Genomic DNA, 19,661 nt, shown 5'->3' on the forward strand with positions numbered 1-19,661 from the left:
CATCCAGACCAGGAGGAGATAATGTGTGTGTGTGTTATTTGTCTATACACCGGTGTCCCAGAGGTTTTGTCTAAGTGGCGTGGCTCGTGCTCATGGCAGTAATGAGCTCTTTGTTAACATTCAGATGTGTGTGTGCACACAAGGGTTCAATGCAGCACATTATCTTGCAGTTGTGCGTCTCTATGGGAAGAGCCATTACCATGGCAACACCAAGCAATGAGTACCTTTTAAAAGGCTGGGCTCCTCTCTCTCTCTCTCTCTGTTCTCTCTACAACCCTCTCTGTCTTTTATCTGCTCTCAGGCCATTCTATCTATTTCACCAACAACAGTTAGCTGGGAGACAGAGAGGATGGAACAACAGGAGGATTTCTTAATATCTGTTCAACAGTGTTCTGCAGTCTGCCGACGTCTGTTAGAGAAGAGTGAACTTTTTTCGCCACAGTGGGATATCTCTACTCGCAGGAAGTGTGTGATTTTCTAACAAAAGGATATCTTGATAATAAGATGCCGCCCGTGTCTCTCTTTTTCTGGAAGAATGGATGGTTGATGCTGCTTCTATACTAACTGAGGCCTTGCTTACTGAAGATGATAGCTGGATATACACAGTCAGGTATTGCTTCCATATTGGGAATAAACAGAAATGTGGATTGTTTTGTTCATGTTGTTTGGCCTTTATCTTAATTGTGAAGCAAAACTGGATGACCAAAGGAAACGCGGACAAAGAGATGTACTTTGCTGACTTTTTTCACAAGACAGGATATGAGAAAGTCGAAGAAGCAATGGTATTTAAAGAATGTATTTAATTGTCAGTAATGTCAGTGTATCCCCGGAGAAGACACAGGGAGCAGAAGCTTCTGGACGTGGAGGCAGTAAAGTCTAACAGGGAGGAAGATGAGGAAAAAGATTGTTTGCAGCAGCTCTCCCTCTGTCCTGCTTGCGACCAGAGCTATGACATCGTCCTGTTCCTGCCGTGCTCTCACACCATGTGTGGTCACTGCATAGCAGCCGGAGAGGGAATAAGATCAGGTCAGTCTCCTCACCGTGGCGTCGGCCTGCCGGTCTGCTCTGTGCTGTGCCCATGCTGTCGACATCCTGTGGAGCTGCCATGCTGGACCTGGTCATCTGCCACTTCCTGTCTCCCAGAACATCCCACCCTGAGTACCGCATGTGTCAGCAGGGAGACCGGCACCAAGGAGGGAGCTTCTGAAGATCACCTTCAATATGTGCAGGTAAAGTGATCTAAACTAATCAGAGAGAGCTCTAAAGATTATAATATATTAGAGATTATATAATTAGAAGATTATATATACATTATAAATATATGTAGTATAAGTATTAAAATGCTAAACTTTATACTGGTCCATGTGTAGGTGGGCTGTACAATTTCTCAGTATATGAAAACTAGGGCTGTCAATCAATTCAATTATTTAACTGCAAATTAATCACACATTTTTTATCTGTTCAAAACGTACCTTAAAGGGGGGTTTAATACTCTTATCAACATTGGAGTGGAGAAATATGCTGCTTTATTCAAATGTATGTATATATTTATTACTGGAAATCAATTAACAACACAAAACAATGACAGAAACCCTCACAGGTACTGCATTTAGCATAAAAACATGGCAAAGTCAAGCCCAACAGTCAACAACAGCTGTCAGTGTGTCAGTGTGCTGACTTGACTATGACTTGCCCCAAACTGCATGTGATTATCATAAAGTGGGCATGTATTTGTTTAGTTTCACGAAATACATTTTCATTCTAGGCAAGATGTGTTCCTGGTTTGGATTCACAACTTCTGTCTTCTATATTTAATTCATACCGTCACTATATTTAGGGGGACACATACTGCCGGGATGCAGGTGACATGACAGCAAAGAGCGGTTTACATGGTGAGTATAGTGATGTATTAATAGTTTCTAACCAGTTTCTAAGAATAAACCTTTATCTATGTTCCTACAGAATTGTGTACACTCTCCCAATTTGACCCAGGCTCCAATGCTGCCAGTTCCTCAGTAGTACCGGTGGATGTAGACCTACGAGAGGAGGAGATGGAGCGGTCTGTCTTCGGTCAGGAATCACGCACGATGCTTTTAATGCCCTAACTAAATACATTTAATATAAATAGGTTAAGGTGTATGGCAGATGAGCAATATTTTTGATTGCATGGATTACTATTATAAAAAGCTAAAAAATATTATCTCCTTGCATCTGTTCACCTCTCCTCTGGTCGATTTTTAGGACTATGTTTTGCTCTGGACCGTTCAACTGTCCCTCCATCGCTCCATCTTTCCGACTCCTCCCTCACCGTCACCTACCGAGAAGAGGGCCCTCCTCCTGGTCCACCTCCGGACAACAAGGTCAGGAGATCAGCGACCTCTGACCCCGAAGTTACACTGGCCCTCCCCCAGGTCTGCGCTGATGTTGTCATTGCACGAGGACAGTATTACTGGGAGGTGGATGTCTGTAACAGCTCCATCTACAGGATCGGTAAGAGTTTGTTTTGGTTGGCTCAACGCCAATGTGTGTATTGTTTCCAGACTCACTGTTAGTCAGCAAGACTGTGCTTGTTTAAACCCATGCTCATATGTATACACACATGTGCACTGTCATCAGACACAACTTCATAGTTCATAGTGCCACCAAGTTGTTAGACCATTGACCATTCTTCCCTCTTTTTTTTACCAAATTTTATAGAACAGTTACCGGGAAATTTCACTAAAAACTAAAAATGTCCGAGAAGCTATATCAAAGATCACTTGAGTCTCTAGGATTTGTCCTCTGAGGATTGTGAATGTCTGCACAAAATTTCATGTCACTCCATCCAATAGTTGCTGACATATTTCTATGTAGACCAAAGCAGTCAACCAACCAACAAACCTACATTGCCATCCGCTACTAGCATGGCTAAAACCAATGATTTTCAACTTGTTGGCTTGATAGAATATAGTGAAAGAAACATGCAGGACGTATGGTTAATCTTAGCCTTTTGTAAAGGCTGCTAATCCGTAAAATGTGCACAGTGAATATGAAACTTCCCTTTTCCTGTCTCTCAGGTGTGAGATCACCGGATGGTTCTGGCGTCTGGTGGCTTGAAAGGCAGGGCTTGTGTTTTTGTGCAGTGTATGATGGGAGCCGGGAACGTCTCTGCACTGTCCCGCCTCAGATCAAAACCCTTGGAGTCTTCCTTAACATTGGAGGGGGCGCGCTGAGCTTCCACAACCCTCTGACCCGGGAGCACCTAGCTACGCTGCCTACGCGCTTCGACCCTGCTGGAGTTGTCCCGGCTCTGGGCCTAGGCCAGGGTCGACTGAGGCTGCGCTGCGGCCTCCCTCCTCCCCCTCATGTGTTCCTCAGCAAGGACTCGGCCTACAGGGGGCCTTGTGGGGCTGGCGGTGGCCGGTGGCGCAGGGAGATTCCCTTCCAGTCGGTGAGGAAAGTGATCCAGAAGTTTGAGGAGCTGGCTGTGTCGGACTCAGACTCTGGCCTGGTGTCCAGTTTTGGATCGTCCTGCTCCACCTTGGCTTCCCTTCCAGATCTGGGGATTCCTGGGATGTTTCCCTCTGGGCAAGCAGGACAGGAGACTTTGGCTGAATAAAAAACCCTTCAATGGCAGCATCAGAAACACACCCACTGCTCCCCGGAGTGTGTGATCTTTGGCTGTCATTTGAAAGGCTAATTTTGCATCTTGAAGGACTCTTGGCTGCCTCTTTCAACGCTTTGCATGACCTCTGCAATTGACTCTCTCCCCAGGACACAGCCTTCAACCAAACAACCCCCACTGGTTTGGGATCGGGCCAGAGAGTCCTCTGTAATGTAACATGTGAAGAATAGGTGGCAGAGGGACTCCTTGTTTTGTCTCTGGCCCTGTTCAGACCTGGCATTGACTTGCGTCCTGGGTGACAGCTCTAAGTACAGGTGTGAACGCATTCAAGACGCTTTGAGGACACATTGAGATCCGATTGCTCAGACCACATTCAGAGGTGGTCTGGGCAACATATGGCCACATTCTTTCAGCAGTGTGTACGCAGACGCAAGCGCTTGTCTGCCTCTCAGCATGGAACCGGCTTCTGTGCTCCACTCTATTCTGTCGGATTTACAGACTATCAGACTATAAGCGCGGGTTAATGAAATGTACGGATTATACTTTAGTACCCTGACCGATATTACTACTGACATTCCTGTAATATTACGTTGCAGCATCTGCTTTTAGAGGTGCTGGTAGGTGGATTAGTTACCTTTGGACAGAGCCAAGCTCTGTTTCCAGTCTTTGTGCTAAGCTAAGCTAGCGTAATTTTACTTCATGATGCTAGCTTAGCGTCATACTTCATGGACAGATATGAGAGTGGCAAACTATTCCTTTAAGCCCAAGGATCATCTGTCACGGCTCTGGCCGTGACTCCAGTAGTTTTCCGGTGTTCTGCTTCCCCTGGGTCTCCTCCTCCCCTGCCTGTCTGTGTGGGTGTGGCAGGGGCGCGGCTTCCTCATCAGGCACCTGGTCTCACTCTCCACTCTGCACTCTGCACCTGTCAACAATCACCTAATCAACCCACAGTACAAGAACACCAGCTTTCCTGCCAGTCCTCGCCAGATTGTTCTGCCTACCAGTTGGTATTCTCTCGGCCGCTCTGTACTATAATTACCAGAGTTATTCTTGTGTTTCCTAGTGCTTCTAGTATTAACATTGTGTTCTCCTGTCTTCTGGATTCCAGTGCCAGCCTCCCATCGAGCCATCCTCACGCCGCCGCAGCTCATTCCTCCAGCTACTCCACCCTGCTCAACAGCCTGCCTGTCCCCTGCCTTCTCCAGCGCCCTCACCACCTTTATTATAATAAATCCACCTGACTTTCAACCACCATCCAGCTGTGTCTGTGTCTGCTTCTGGGTCCTAAACCAAAGCCCTCACATCATCACCACTATTGGGAACAAAAATAAATTATCGTGGGATAAGATCTTTCCTTATGAAAAGAAAAATCCATATATTTTTCATGTATTTGATATAACTGATAGCCAAGACTGTAAGCAAGTGTTATTGTGCAAATAAAAATACATTTTTATATTCAATTCAATTCAATTCAATTCAAATCACTTTATTTGTCCCCAAGGGGCAATTGTAGAGGCTCGTAGAGTAGTACAATTAACAACACAACACAGGAAATTTTTAAACATCTTGAAAGTTAAAAATAAAGATACTAATATAGTACTAATACTAGTAAAATACTTAAAATAGTGCAAAATAGTGCAGTATACACAGTAAACGGATAGAGGGACAGGGATGGTTGGGAGTTGAGGAGCAGGACAGCCTTGGGGACAAAGGTTGCCCTTCTCCTCTGTGTCCTGCAGCCTGGGCATCAAAGCCGGTGTCCTGAGGGGAGCCACTCAAATGCAGGGAACAGGACGTGTGAGGGGTCCTGTAAGATCCTGCCGGCTGACCTTAACATCTGCTGCTTGCATAGGGTGGAGAGAGCTCTAACAGCAAGTCCAATAATTTTGGAGCAGACTTTGACTGTGCTCTGCAGGCGGTTTCTGTTCTGAAGGCTATCACAAAATACATTTTCCCTGGTTTGGATTCATCATTTATTTCTACTATTTTTAATTCCCACTACTGTCACTATATTTAGGGGGACACTGTGGAAGAAAAACTTTTAGAACTTATAGAAATATGTTATTGATCACAAATGTATAAAATCATTGCTTTTTGCAACTCACTTGAACATCTCCAGAGAGCTATTTGAGTGTCCTGTGTTGACTTTTTGACCACTTGAACATTGATTTTTGAAGAAACTTGATCAAGGTTTTTATACATCATTTGGCCCAAGGTCTGAAATATTTTGCCACGACATTAAAAATGTCCTCCCTTTGGGACTGTAAAGTCCCACATAAATCAACCTGTGTAAATATAAGCATGTAACATCATACATCAGTCATTTTAAGGGCACAACTGAGGTCACTTAGCACCTTGCCGAGGTTTATGTGGTTTCCATGATTTGAAGTAAGCTAGCACATGAGTAAATTACATATGAGTAAATTATCTCTAAAAACAACAAAAGAATCACACATGATTATGCTCAGGATTACATGATTAAATATTCGATTAGACAGAAACACAATCCAACCCGAGCCTGAGCCGGCAAAACAGACTAAAAAAGGTTCAGCAAACACAGTCTTATATATGATTTCGGGGAACCTTGAAAGTCAGGCTCCTCCTTTTGTTATAGTGGTGTTATTTTTATTGGTATCAGGTCTCAGCTGGGTTTTAGTGAGAGAATGTGTGCGTGTGTGCGTGTGTGTGTGTGTGCGTGTGCGTGCGTGCGTGCGTGCGTGCGTGCGTGCGTGCGTGTGTTTGTGTGAAAACACAGGTGCAGTCTTATCAACTTGTGAGGTGGCCAGGCAGATGGATACAGTCTTATTAGCCATGCAGATGGGCAAGGTGAGGTCAAGTCGGGGACACACACACAGATGGTGGACAATATTGTAGGCTGGGGATTATAACATAATTTTTAGCAATGATTTTATACATTTGTGATCAATAATATATTTTTATAAATTCTAAAAGTTTTACCTCCACAACACATTGGGTGACATGACAGCACAGAGTGTTTACATGGTGAGTAGAGTGATGTATTCATAGGCCCTACCAGTTCCTAAGGATAAACCTTTATCGAGTGTATATGATCTGAAAACATGGAAACCTACAGAATTGTGTACATTCTCCCTATTTGAGCCAGGCTTCAATGCTGCCAGTTCCTTGGTAGCACCAGTGGATGGCGCTGTAGACCTACGAGAGGAGGAGATGGAGTCTGTCTATGGTCAGCTCAGCATAGCAAATAAACGCCACAGGTCATTTGAATTAGAATTTTAATAATGTTGTTTGATTATGTTTGTTAATATTGAATTTCAATTTTATAAATGATACTGAGATTTGGTAATGGTTTATTTGAACCAATATGATGACTAGATTATTATTACTCGTGCATTAAAGCTGCATTCGGTAAAAATGGAGCAAATATGATTAAAAAAAGTTATTTTTATAAAACAGTCAACATATCCTAACAGAAGTGCATGAGACAGGTAATCTGAAAAAAAAATAATGTTCCTCTGTGTGCTCTTGTGCTCCTAATGACATTTGCAAAAGACCGGAGGAAAACAACCAATCACAGCTGATCTGGAGTCTGCCGTCCAGCTGCCGTCTATGAGAGCCACGAGTCAGTCACTCGTAAACGCCGATCAAACGGTCAAACTAGGCAGCGATAATCGAATATGAATCAATATTCTGTTACTGTAATGCCTATTTCTTGCCTCAAAGGTTTTCAGAAACATCTTGTAGTGTGCTGTAAAATGAGAAAGTTTGTGACCAAGCAGCCGTGTTGAGATCAGTTAAAGAAATACCAAGCACCGCCCACCAGCCGGAGCACAGCCAATAGGAACGCTCTCTCTCTGAAATGACCTGTGATTGGTCAAAGTCTCCCGTCACGGGCTAGATACTCTAAAGCGTGAAAACAGAGCCATGAGGAGGTGCAGAAGTCTAGTTTTCTCTCAAAACACTTGAATTACAATATGCTGAAAGGTTATTATGGCATTTTTGCCCAATGATGCCAAAAATATACTGCCTACTGCAGCTTTAATGTAAAAGCAGTATTTTACTCTTGTAGTTGAGGAATGGATGCATTTTCTAGAACTTAGTACACAAGTTAAGATTTGAATGTAACATAACAATGTATTTACTCTATGTCTGTGAGTTCCTGTCATTTCTTTCAAGGAGTGTTAGTCTCATGTGAGTCTGAGGGTTTATCACCAGCAGGGAGCAGAAGAGCACCTGTAAACTTTAGGCAGTCACGTGTCATTATATTGTCCTTGTGATGTATCAACAGGTTGGGGGGCAGCAGTTTATCTGGCTGCAGTACGAAGAAGATGAAGAAGAAGCAGAAGAAGATGATGATGATGAAGAAGAAGTTAGCTCATTGTTAGCGTGTAGCTGGGAGAGCAGGAGGAAGGTGTTTCCCATGTCTCGCAGCCAAGAGGGACTCTCCTTCCAAACTAACAGGTTTTTTTTGTTAAGCAGGCAGTGGAGACTAACAGGGATATTACCACTGCAGTCTGTCTTTGTGTGAGAACATAATAATAGGTGTCCATATGACTTGTTTTGTCGTTTTTTATAACTGAAAGCACGTGCTTTCAACTCTGTTAATCCACTTTAGCTTCATCTAAGTCTTTAAGTCTCGCCGTTCGGTGAATCAGGTTTGCTGGATTTCGGCGTGGCCAAAACCTAAACACTGACTGAGTCCTGCGAAGCTGATGCCCATCCCCCTCAAAACCCAAACATTCACTCCTTCCAGGCCCATCCAGCCCCAAAAACTTTGTGTTTTGGAGTAGAACACCCCTCTTTCTTGTACAGGACCCCCTCGGTGACCCTCCTCCCTCCCTCCCTGCCTCTCTCTCTGTGCTTCTATCTGGGAGCAGCGAGAGCACCATTGCTCAAGCTCCTATTGAAAAGAGAGCATATACAATGGGGTCTTTCTCAGTCCCTCTCTGTCTCCATTAAAGACCCTGGGAACACAACACTGTCCACAGAGCCACTCTTAAAGGGCCAGTGGGACCCAGGTCTTCTCAACCTGAGTCCCAGCACCTCCCATCATTTTCATGGGAAAAGAAAAGAGAAAAAAAAAAAACAGCAGCAAATCAATTATTCATGAATGGTATGTGAACTCTGCAGGGCCTTCTCCCAGGCAGCGAGCGCCAGCACCACCTCTGTCCAAATACACACAATAATCACCTCAGACAGTCACAGTCTACAACAACACAACAAGCCCCCTTTCCTTCGTCTGATGGGTATCAGGGACAGCAGCATTTATTTAGACTACAGCTGATGATGCTTCAGTCTGTTTGGGCTGAAACGGTGGGTTCAAACAAATCTCCAGACATTCTGATGACATAATCGTGCTTATGTGGAGTAGCAAATACAAACAGAATAGTCTGAAGATTACTTTACTCTTGTAAATTTTTAGTCTCTTCCCTTTTTCCCAGCCTCTTGATAAATAAGACATCTGTTTAAATAAAGGTTGAAACATGTTAAACATTTTTAAAGTAACTTGACATATTTAGTTTATAGGCCAATGGGTGAAATTCACTGGAAGGCTTTTTGGTTATTAACCAAGTTATTAAACCACTCCTTTCAAGAAGTCGAAGAGATATTTGATTTGAGGTGCAGTGTTTAAGATTTCAGGGGATCTATAAGCAGAAAAGGAAAATAATATTCATAACTACGTTTTCATTAGTGTATAAGCACTTGAAACTAAGAATCATGTTTTTATTAGTGGTAAACTGCGCTAACGTGAGCCTTATGGTACGTGTCCACAGCCTACGTCCTGTCCACGCTTCCCATTGATTGTTTATGCAAGCAGCCGTGCAATGCATTCTGGTAGCGTGGCAGCGCGAATCGAGAGACGGGCGTCACCTTGGCCACTCCTCATTTGCATTCATTCGAGGTCTAGGCTACTTTATGCAAATCAGGGGCGTCTGGCGCGACTTGCCGCTTCTGGAAACTCCTTAGAAACTTTGAAAACTAACCGATGTCAATCTAGACAGATTCAGCTTATTTCATAAAATGTTTTCAGAAACATTTCGGTGAATAATTTTCATGATATAAGAGAAGAAATTTTACAAACGAGCCGCCATGTTGGTTCCCGTTTGAAAGCTGGGAGCAGCAGCCCACGACGGACAGTGTTTGTCCAATCAGGTGCCGAGTGTCTAGTGACAGCCCATCAAGCTGCGGCTCACATTACCGCAGTGTTTGAAAGGGAGGGGTGAGCGGAGGGGTATTCAGTTGGCTGCAATCTGCAACCACACCTCTACATGCCGCCAAATCCTACACACTCTCCCTTTAATCTTTTGTTTTTACATTAACAAAACAAATTAATCAAATGTTTTGACCCTAAACATAATAAGAAAAAAAACAATAATGCAAAAACAGAAGAAAATCATACATTTATTAAACAAGACACCATGAAACAATATCAACTATAAACAGCTTACAGTTTACAACATGCAGGTAAACAGGGCCGGCTTATAGGCGTTATAGGCGGTTGCCTAGGGCGACACCTTCTGGGGGGCGCTGGACGCCCTCTAAAAAAACAAACCTCTATCTTACACCAACAAAATCAGGGACCAATTGTTGATTTATAATATAATATATACACATACTTAAAATCATTGTGATGTCTGTTGCCCAACCCTAGAGGAGCTGCCTGCAAGGGGCGGCTCCAAATCCGAATTTTGCCTAGGGCAAAAAGGTAAAATTAAACCAGGGCACAATTGATAGATATCCACAAATAAAAAGAGAAACAGAAAATATTAACATGAATGTATCTAATGTGAGAACGAATTGATTATAGGCTAAACAAGTGATACAGGTAAAGCAAAGTGAGTTACTGCCCTTTAATAAGTTTTAACTCACTGTGTCACTTTCATTCACAAGTAAACAAACTAATTTATAACCTCTCTGTGGCTGTTGTACTGAATGTTATCTATTGATCCATTCAAGCATGTTGCAGTGCGCAGGTCAGTCTGACACATCTAGACTTAGTTTCTGGAGGGAAACGTCTGATTTACTGGTCTATTTACAACTCCTGGGGATCCGTGTGTAATTAAAAAGCGAATGGGGGATTGTGTGGAGACAATCAGCATGCCGCAGGGTTTCTCACATCCCAGGAGAAAAGGAGGGAGACTCAGGAGGAGGAGGAGGAGGAAGAGGAGGAGGAGGAGGGTGGAAAGAACTTGAGTTGAGGAATTTGAATGGTGTTTCTCAGGGGGAGAGGGAAAAGAGAGAGGCAGAGAGGGGAATGTGTGAGTGAGTCTGAGGGAACCGGTGGGGACGGCAGACTGCAGGAAACACTGGTTTAAAAATACTCCTTCAGGTTTCTACTAATAGACTTCTTGGACAAGATAATCAGGGAAAGTTTGGAGCGCGTTTTGCTGTGCGCTCTTTTGGGTGGTGGACACTATCGGGATCAACCAAAACAACAGCGAGGAGAAAACGCTACAAGACTTTTACGCAGCGCGGAGGATTTGTCTTCTTTTTTTTTTTTTTACACTGTGTTTCCTTAAAAAAAGGAAGTGAAACGACGGGATCAGCTTTACTTTGGTTTCATCTTTGGATAAATCACTCTTTTGCGCTTCAAAAGAAGAAAACGTTTCCACACACAGCACAACTTTCTGGATCGTTGAGCTGCTGAGATGATGAGGTGATGGAGTCCGCTGATGTTCCCAAGATGACTGCTCTTCTACTCATCAAGCACATTTTCACACGCGATCTAAAGTCAAGAACAACCATGAAGGGGTCTAATAGATGCTGGTTCTCGATCCTCATCGTGCTTTTCTCTGCTTGGAGGCCAGTTAGTGGCGGATCACTGACAGGTAAGCTTTCACTGGCACCGAGCAGCAGACTGTTTTTAATCCAATCTGACTAACAAACTGTTATTTGTTACACATTTCACAGTGTGAGGAACAACATGGTAATGAGCAATTAGCCCAGTCAGCCTTCTGCTCACTAACTCATTAAATGCATTTGCTTTGGGGTGGTGAGTGAGACCACAGCTGCAAAGTGAGCTCAACATCTGGCCAGCGTGAAGGAATTCATTACACTCGTAAAGCCTTTTAGAACAAGGTGATCAAAGAAAAACAAGTAGAAGATTAGTTTTATTGGCTCAATCGGGCTTGTACTCAAAAGTGACTGGAAGCTGCTGATTCTGCAGGTTTAAAAAGAAGTGATGGAGGATGGTGGTTTGTTTTCCTTGGAGTGCAGAGATCATGTTTTTGAGATCAGGTGCAGCATGAATGAAATCTCTGCATACACTACTGCAGCTGGGAACAAACCAGGTAGACCATGCATGCAGGATTCCCACCAGTTGTGGCATTTCCGGAATGCTGTGGAATTTTGGGAGATGTATTCCAGGCAGGGAAAGAGCAAGGGCTTAAAATAAACTCCTGCTGGGAAGAGAGACAATCACAACACTAAGAAACTCACAAGCAGAAACCTGCTGTTTGGTTCTGTAGAAAAACAGATTGTTTGACTCATGCTGTCTACATGCCAGCTCATTTTACACCAGTGTCTGTCAATCATCATTCAGAAGACCTTATCTGTTCCAACAATCAACTTTGCTGTAGGGATGCACTGATACCTGGGCTTTGGGTATCAGCTGATACCGAGTATACTGATCTGATACCAGTGTTTAAATAAGCTGTATGCCTCACTGTGTGGAAGTGACTGGGATCAACATCAGCCTTGACTTAAACATTACTTTCCTAACTTTGCAAAACAAATTGTAACAAATAAATACAAATATACTGAATTGTATTAAAATTGAGCACCACCAGCAACTTGGTAAAAAAAATCTTCAAAATGAACAGGAACTTCAATTCAATTGTAAACCTTTTTAATGCAGCAACAAATTGGTCAAAACTAAACAAGAATTAAGATTCCAGTTCAATTCTATGTTTGTATAAAAATCTAATTGAATTGAATAGATCGGCCCTATTGTACCCGATATCCGATCCAGCTGTTTGAGTCAGTATCGGCCCTATCCGGTCTGATCCGGTATCGGTATCGGTGCATCGCCACTAACAAGTGACAAAAAAATGCGTGCAGTAACCGGTAAATGTCAGTTGGGTGTTGTGAAAGATGAACGGTTGACAGTTTATTATCAGATCAACACTGTTTCAAATAAATTGTATATCAAGTTAATCAAACAAATTGACAATTTATCACTCTATTTTTCAATCCACATACATTTTCATCACTTCCCTTTTCTTCAGTTATTTTTTTGTTACTTCCACCCGGGAGGCCACTTTCTTTATATGATAAATGGCCATTTTGTGTTTTGAATGATGAATGTAAGATCCCTACATGGGCCTCCACCTGTCAGCTCATGTGTTTCATGTGCTCATGTGTTTTCACCATTATGGTAAATGGTAAATGGACTTGCATTTATGTAGCGCCTTTCTAGTCTTCCGACCACTCAGATTGCTTTACATACATGTCAACATTCACCCATTCACACACACACATTCATACACTGATGGCAAAGGCTGCCATGCAAGGTGCCAACCTGCAGGATCTAATCTAAATACTCATTCACACACCAATGGCCCAGCCTTTGGGAGCAATTTGGGGTTCAGTATCTCGCCCAAGGACACTTTGACATGTGAACTGGAGGAACCGGGGATTGAACTACCGACCTACCGATTGGTTGACGACCCGCTCTACCTCTGAGCCACAGCCACTGAATCCTGCTGTGTACATGCCAGGTCATTTTACATCAGTGGTGGTCTGTCAACCATCATTCAGAAGTCCTTATCTGCTAACATTTAGGAATCCATCAGCTACTACAACCAGTGGGTGAAAACACGGGGTCCCTACGGGGGCCTCCACCTGTCAGCTCATGTGTTTTCAACATTATGGCCACGCTGTCTCTTGTGGGAGGTGAGCACTCTGCCCTCAGCAGATGTGTGACCGGGAGGGACAGACAGTACTAGACACCGATATGATTTATAAGCTCGGGCTGATGCTTTCAAAGAGAATCCTTCCTGATGTCTCAGTTCCTATTTGGATGTAGGGATGGCTGTGGCCCAGGAGTGAGAGGGGATGAGGAGGGGTACAGAGAGGGAGGGTGGGGGGGGGAATGCTTTGGTTCGTGAGTCAGAGCCGGTCTGACTCATGATGGATGGGGTAAGGGGGCAAGAGTGAGGGGGGGAGAGTTGGGAGGGGAGGTGGCAAAATGTGTAGCGATGAATCGGAAGAATGGCATGAAAAGGAGGCTAAATGGGAAAAGGGCAAAGGCGCGGCGGCAGTGAATGGAGGGGCTGAGCGCTAAAAAGCCAGGAAGATAAAGGGGGGAGTGAGGGGAGGATAAATGCTCGGACTGTGTCGGGCATTTTTGGTATGTGCACGTCCACTGACATTTAACATTTTCTACTAGAGAGAGAGAGTAGGAGTAGAGACAGGGTGGAAAGAGGGATATTATTGAAAAAAAAAGTGTGGGACCTCGAGGGAATTCAGGGTACAAAAGGGAGGAGATGGAGTAGTTAAGCTCAAATGAATCACTGGAGACAGGCCACACACACACACAAACACACACACACACGCACTTTGCTCTCTCCGTATACCTCTGCATTCTCATAAAAGGTTTACAAGCGTATTATTACATGAATGCAGAGACAGAGAAAGAAAGTAGGGCTGTTTTTGTTCAATATGGACACTGAAAAAAAACAAAGTCAGGGCCGCGCAGATTCATGAAAGAGCTCAGCCAAGCTTAAAAATAAAGGGAGGAATGACTTTTAACGCCAAGAAGCACACAGAGACGGAGAGGCGGTGAGGCAGAGACTCAGCGGGCCCCTTCATTTAGTGCACACTCCCAGAACAAGCTCTCTGAATGCTGCAAGTGTGTAGATTACATGCACTTTTACAAAATTAAGGGCCTGTTCTATTTATGAAAATGCCAAAGTGTGCTATTTACATTACTGTTTATGTGTGTGGAGTCACAGTGAAGGGGGGGGTCAGAGGTTAAAGGTTGGCCATGAAACAGACTGGGAGGGCGGGTTGACAAGCTTGAGAAAATCTTCACAGGCATCGCCGCTGAGGTGAAACAGGAGTGATTTATTCTCTTTTCCTGAAATTCAAGAACACTTGCAGGTCAAGTTTACACATTCTCATTTTATTTTATCAAGGCGAGGAGGAGTTAAGGAGAGCCTTGGCGTGCTCTTTGGATGCTTCGCATTTTTATTTGATGCTGCAGGAGAGATCTACGCCCATTGTGTGTGTGCGTGTGTGTGTGTCCTTGCCAAATTTGTGTTTTAAAGCTGCAGTGGGTAGAATTGGAGCAAATATAATTTAAAAAAAAGTTATTTTTATAAAATGTCACTATATCCTGACAGTAGTGCATGACAGGTAATCTGAAAAAAATCACGTGCCTACGGTGTCCTTCGGTGCTCCTAAAGGCATCTGCAAGATTTCACAGACTGGAGGAAAACAACCAATCAGAGCCGAGCTGGAGCCTTGCCGTCCCTGAGCAGCTGTCAATCACTCACACACTCTGTAATGCCTATTTCTCGCATCAAATGTTTTCAGAAACATCTTGTAGCGTACTGTTAAGCTGTAAAATGACAAAGTTTGTGACTCGGCAGCCATGCTGAGATCATTTGAGGAAATACCAAGCACCGCCCACCAGCCGGACCACAGCCAATAGGAACGCTCTCTCTGAAATGACATTATGGCATTTTTGCCCAATGATGCCAAAAACATTCTGCCTACTGCCGCATTAAGATCAAGATCAAGGCTGTTTTATCTTTGACACGGCATGCACGCCACGCCTCAGTGTTATCAGGAACACCTCTCATATCTGTTGAATGTCTTGAAAGTAAGACAAAGTAGAAGCAGATTGTGCTCATCATATTTATGATGATCCTCTTATGATGAGTCATTTTTAGGATGCTGAACAGATTCACAGACACAGCGGCAGACGACATGCAGGCCCGTCTTTGCTGTTTGAGAGAAATCTGTGCAGTGTTTGCGTTGAGCTCTTTGCTGCTCCGACACTGTCAGAGCAGCAGACAAGGAGCCTTTTGTCCCAGTATCAGCTCTGTCCCTCTCAGGTCAACCCCCTCTTAGTGACACGAGATAACTGGACTGTGGTGGTGATAAACTCACCTGTTGTTATCACATCTCTAACCTGTCCAGCAAGTTAACATTCATCAGAACGAGCATATACAGCCAAATTAAGTTTTTAGTGGTCGAGGAGATCAGTTGATAAAGTCAACAACAATTTTTGGTAGCCAATTAAAAGGGACTATGTAAGAATCAGAAATAGCTTGTTAACAGTGACACCTGTGGCCGCTAAGTCAACGACAGTCAGCGTCCCATTGCTCGCGCTTGTGCTCGCACTGTAGACGCGAGCGAGCATCGGTCAAAACAGTGAGGCGACACACACGAGACTGAACGTGATTGACAGGCATCATGTTGATTAACGTTAGCAACATTAGCAGCTAAAACCACAATATCACTCTATATTTCACATGCTTGGCAGTAACGTTACCAAATGAAGGTCCCTCCATGAATGGAAGGCCCGGCCGGCGTTGATCCTAGTGTTAACTTTTCCTGCTTCAGCCTCCCGACCGTGGTCAGAAGGACCAGGGGAGACACCGTAGATTTGGTCTCAATAACGGAGTCGATAACTTGCTCCGGAGTTAACCCCGTCACTCACTCAGCGGCAAGGAAACAAGACACATTTCTGCACAAACTGCAACTTCCACTGAACATTCACTGATATTCTCAGAGCTAAACTAACTCTCTTCTGCTCTGTTGCTCGCTCGTTTTCTCACACAGTTGTTGCCGCTCTCTCTCTCTCTCTTGCTTCACCACTCACTTCCCACGTACACACACTCCCACAACACTAGTTTTCACATTCCTGTTTTGCAAGACGGGCTTCACTAAATATAACTTTGTTTTTTTTGTGCTTCCGTGAAGTTTGTGTTGGAGTCTGAGTTGCGGTGGCAGCTGGTTGTTTGTTGACATTAGCGGACTCCATTTCTAACCAAACATTATTATTATTATTGCACACTGTTAGCCCTGTAGCAGAGCTGAAAATAAAGGCACTCACGAGCACGCATGATGTCACATCCGTTAGATTTTCCCAGAAAAAGCAGTCTACAGGCTGATAGAGGAAACCCAGAAAGTCACGTAAGGTCTCACTTTTTAGGTTAGGTTACAACCATACAGTCCCTTTAAGAAATTAATTTAACAAAAACAATGTGCCCGTTCACGCTTCTCAAATGTCAGGATTCACTGCTTTCCTGTGTTTTGTGTCACTATAAATTCAACATCTTTGGACAAAAAAATCATACTGAAGGTGTAATCGAGTGGGGTCATGTTGACCATGTTCCCAAGACTTCTTATGAATAACCCAATGTTTTAAAAAAGAATCAAAAGTCTTTTCTTTTTCTCAATTATGGAAAAAACACAAAACCATTCATCATTTTTTAAAGGGAATAATCAGGGCATCATGTTTGTTTGAGGGGCTTAAACCACTTAAATGCAAAAGATATTGCATACTTGCTTCCTTATGTCAAATTCAAATGTCATTTTCTATATGATAGCAGCATAGCTTCTTTAGAAAGGATAACAGGAGGAAAGCTTGCTGTTGTTACCTAGTTGTAAATGCGTGCTGTGCGTTAAACGACTGACAGAAAAACAAGTTTCAGGTCTTTGTTTGTCATTTGAATTAACCTCTAATCCTGCTTCCTGTCTCTTCTTAATCACAGATTTGGAGTTTGAACGGAGTCCCAACACTGTCATCTCTTCTCTGGGTAAACCTGTCAAAATGCACTGCACCCTGAAGGGTACGGGGGACGAGGAAGAGGACCCCCCCGATGTGCTCTGGCTGAGAGACGGTGTGCCGCTGCAGTACGCAGACACCAACCAGTTCCAAGTCCACACCGGCAGCAACAGTTGGACCATCATGAGCACGCTCAGGTAGGCGGCAATTTTTCTCTGTTACAACCGTTTGTCATGCTGCTGAACGAGATGTAGAGATAAAAAGAGATCATCTGTTGTGAGGCAGCCACACCTGGCCTAAAAATGTCAGTCATGCATGTGCAGTGATTGTATTTATTTCCTGTTCCTCTACCTTATTATCCTGTCACCTAGTTGAACCAGTACTGTTGCTGGATTACGTCACCGTGTTGCTACTATGCGTGAAAGAAATGATAAGCAAAACACACCATGTGCCTCTGTGGCTTAAGGGGAAAACAGTTTTTTCATGCACCGGTCAATTTTGAGATTTTCAGCTATTTTGCTTCCATAACATGTCCTCTGTCAGACCAGTGGAAAGAAAACATTTTTTTGACTACACTTTGACTATTTGCGTCTGTAGATTTCTCCTAAATTCACCAAAAGTTAGCATTAGAAAATGCCTAATTTGCATATTTAAACATAACATTTCAGAAAACTTGTAATACAAAAAAAAAGATTGTCTTAATGTGAGTAATCAACTGGGGAAGTTTCATTGGTAACACTTTATAATAACCATAAATGGTAAATTGATAGTTTATAAAAATGAGTTAATAGTTATTTTACTGTTAACAAACAATTAAACATAGATAGATATTAGTAACACTTTGTTAATGGTTAATAATTGGTTTATAAACATCTATAAACATTATTTGGATGACTATTATAAAGTTGCAACTGATGATTTTAACCTCGTTAAATGGTTTAGAAATACTTTGTAAAGCATCTATAAACATTAATTAAATAGATAGTTAACACTTTGTCAATGGTTAATAATTGGTTTCTGGTGCATCTATCTATGTAATGTTTATACATGTTATAATGTGTGCAACAATAAACTGTTAATAAATACTTTACTAATGTAATCAAAATGTAATTGCTATCGTCTCTTATCAGCTATGATGCAATATAGAATTTATAAACAAATTATTTCATATTACACAAACTAATGATAAAATAACAAAAAATGTATAATGACAAATTATATATTATAATTATATAACACAATTAAATTGTAGCATTAATTAGTAATAATTAGAAAGCATTATTAATTATCATTTAATTGTTTGTTAACAGTAAAATAACTATTAACTAAGTTTAATTTACCATCAATTTACCATTTATAAATGATGGTTATTATAGAGTGTTACCATTTCATGGTGATCTAATGTATGCTAGTTAAAGATCTTTACTCCATTCACCCATAGTGTCTTTAAAACATATGGAATTTGACACAACATATCTTTAAAGGCCATTTTCTCAAAATGAGTTTTCTCTCAGACTCTGAGCCAGAAATCTCCACTTCAGTAGCACTTACATTCACCAAACTTCCCAGTTTCATTCCTATCTATATACTGAAGGTTTCTACTGAGGGGTTTGTTCATATATCATTCATAGCCTGATATATACAGCATTTTATTCCTAAATAAAAAATGGTAAAAATATTTTTTGACAGTATTTTCTGATTCATGGAGTGATAAAAAGAGATATCCAAAATTCCGTCAATGAAAACCTTTGACTCTAATATGTCAACAAAATGAAACAATAATTTTGAACCTAGCTTTATCAAATTTCTGTTCTGGAAATGTATGCAAATTAGCACATATTTGATACGATAATGCATCATTTGCATATTGAGATATAACATTTCAGAAAACTTGTAATACAAAACAATTATGTAAATAATCAACTGGGAAGTTTCATGGTGGTATCTATTAGTTAATTATGTGTTACCCTATTCACCTGTAGTGTCTCCCCGTAATGGATTTAATCCAGGTAGGATTAGATGGAAAGTATTCAGGGTGTGTGCATCTTTCTGCCTCCATCACCAAGTTGTTTTTTATCAATTTGGTTTGTCATTGCTTGATCTTTGTGAAACCCTTTTATACACACAACAGCATTGAGAAGGTGCAGCTTCACGACATGGGCGCCTATCGATGTGCAGTTCTATCACAAAGCCACCAGACGATGTCTGAGGAGGGGAACATTCAGCTGGAGGGTGAGTTCACCTTCAGCTCTCTCATGTACACAAAGACGGCTACAAAGATAAGCTCTCTTCCTGCTATGGTATTATTTGGATTGTTAAAAGAGCCGAGATCCTGAT

General features: G+C 42.4%; 2 protein-coding genes across 3 annotated transcripts in view; both read left to right on the forward strand.

The window, feature by feature from the left end:
* The first annotated feature begins 228 nt into the window (after positions 1–228).
* LOC141770824 (uncharacterized) lies at positions 229–4,202 on the forward strand. Of its 2 annotated transcripts, none has more exons than XM_074640672.1 (6): positions 229–610; positions 811–1,229; positions 1,838–1,892; positions 1,993–2,070; positions 2,242–2,490; positions 3,057–4,202. In XM_074640672.1, exons 1-6 carry the CDS (start codon positions 586–588, stop codon positions 3,596–3,598), a joined length of 1,368 nt encoding a protein of 455 aa, XP_074496773.1. In that variant the 5' UTR covers positions 229–585; the 3' UTR covers positions 3,599–4,202. The 2 variants fall into 2 exon arrangements, with proteins under 2 accessions (XP_074496773.1, XP_074496772.1); XM_074640671.1 differs by having other exon boundaries at positions 836–1,229.
* Positions 4,203–10,791: 6,589 nt separating this feature from the next.
* The window catches only part of axl (AXL receptor tyrosine kinase), a 43,589-nt gene continuing 34,719 nt past the window's right edge, over positions 10,792–19,661 (forward strand). Inside the window, exons 1-3 of the mRNA XM_074640184.1 lie at positions 10,792–11,412; positions 17,311–17,521; positions 19,456–19,556. Coding sequence (XP_074496285.1) covers positions 11,244–11,412; positions 17,311–17,521; positions 19,456–19,556 — 481 coding nt within the window. The 5' untranslated portion in view covers positions 10,792–11,243. The remainder of the gene's footprint in view (positions 11,413–17,310; positions 17,522–19,455; positions 19,557–19,661) is intronic.

The sequence above is a fragment of the Sebastes fasciatus genome, chromosome 7 (assembly GCF_043250625.1).
Source record: "Sebastes fasciatus isolate fSebFas1 chromosome 7, fSebFas1.pri, whole genome shotgun sequence".
Lineage (NCBI taxonomy): Eukaryota > Metazoa > Chordata > Actinopteri > Perciformes > Sebastidae > Sebastes > Sebastes fasciatus.

Excerpts from the sequence above, each read along its gene's own strand:
- LOC141770824 (XM_074640671.1), top strand. The coding sequence starts at position 540 with ATGGTTGATGCTGCTTCTATACTAACTGAGGCCTTGCTTACTGAAGAT. Across the intron at positions 2,071-2,241 it reads GATGGAGCGGTCTGTCTTCG|GACTATGTTTTGCTCTGGAC; the intron begins GTCAGGAATCAC and ends GTCGATTTTTAG. Across the intron at positions 2,491-3,056 it reads CAGCTCCATCTACAGGATCG|GTGTGAGATCACCGGATGGT; the intron begins GTAAGAGTTTGT and ends CCTGTCTCTCAG.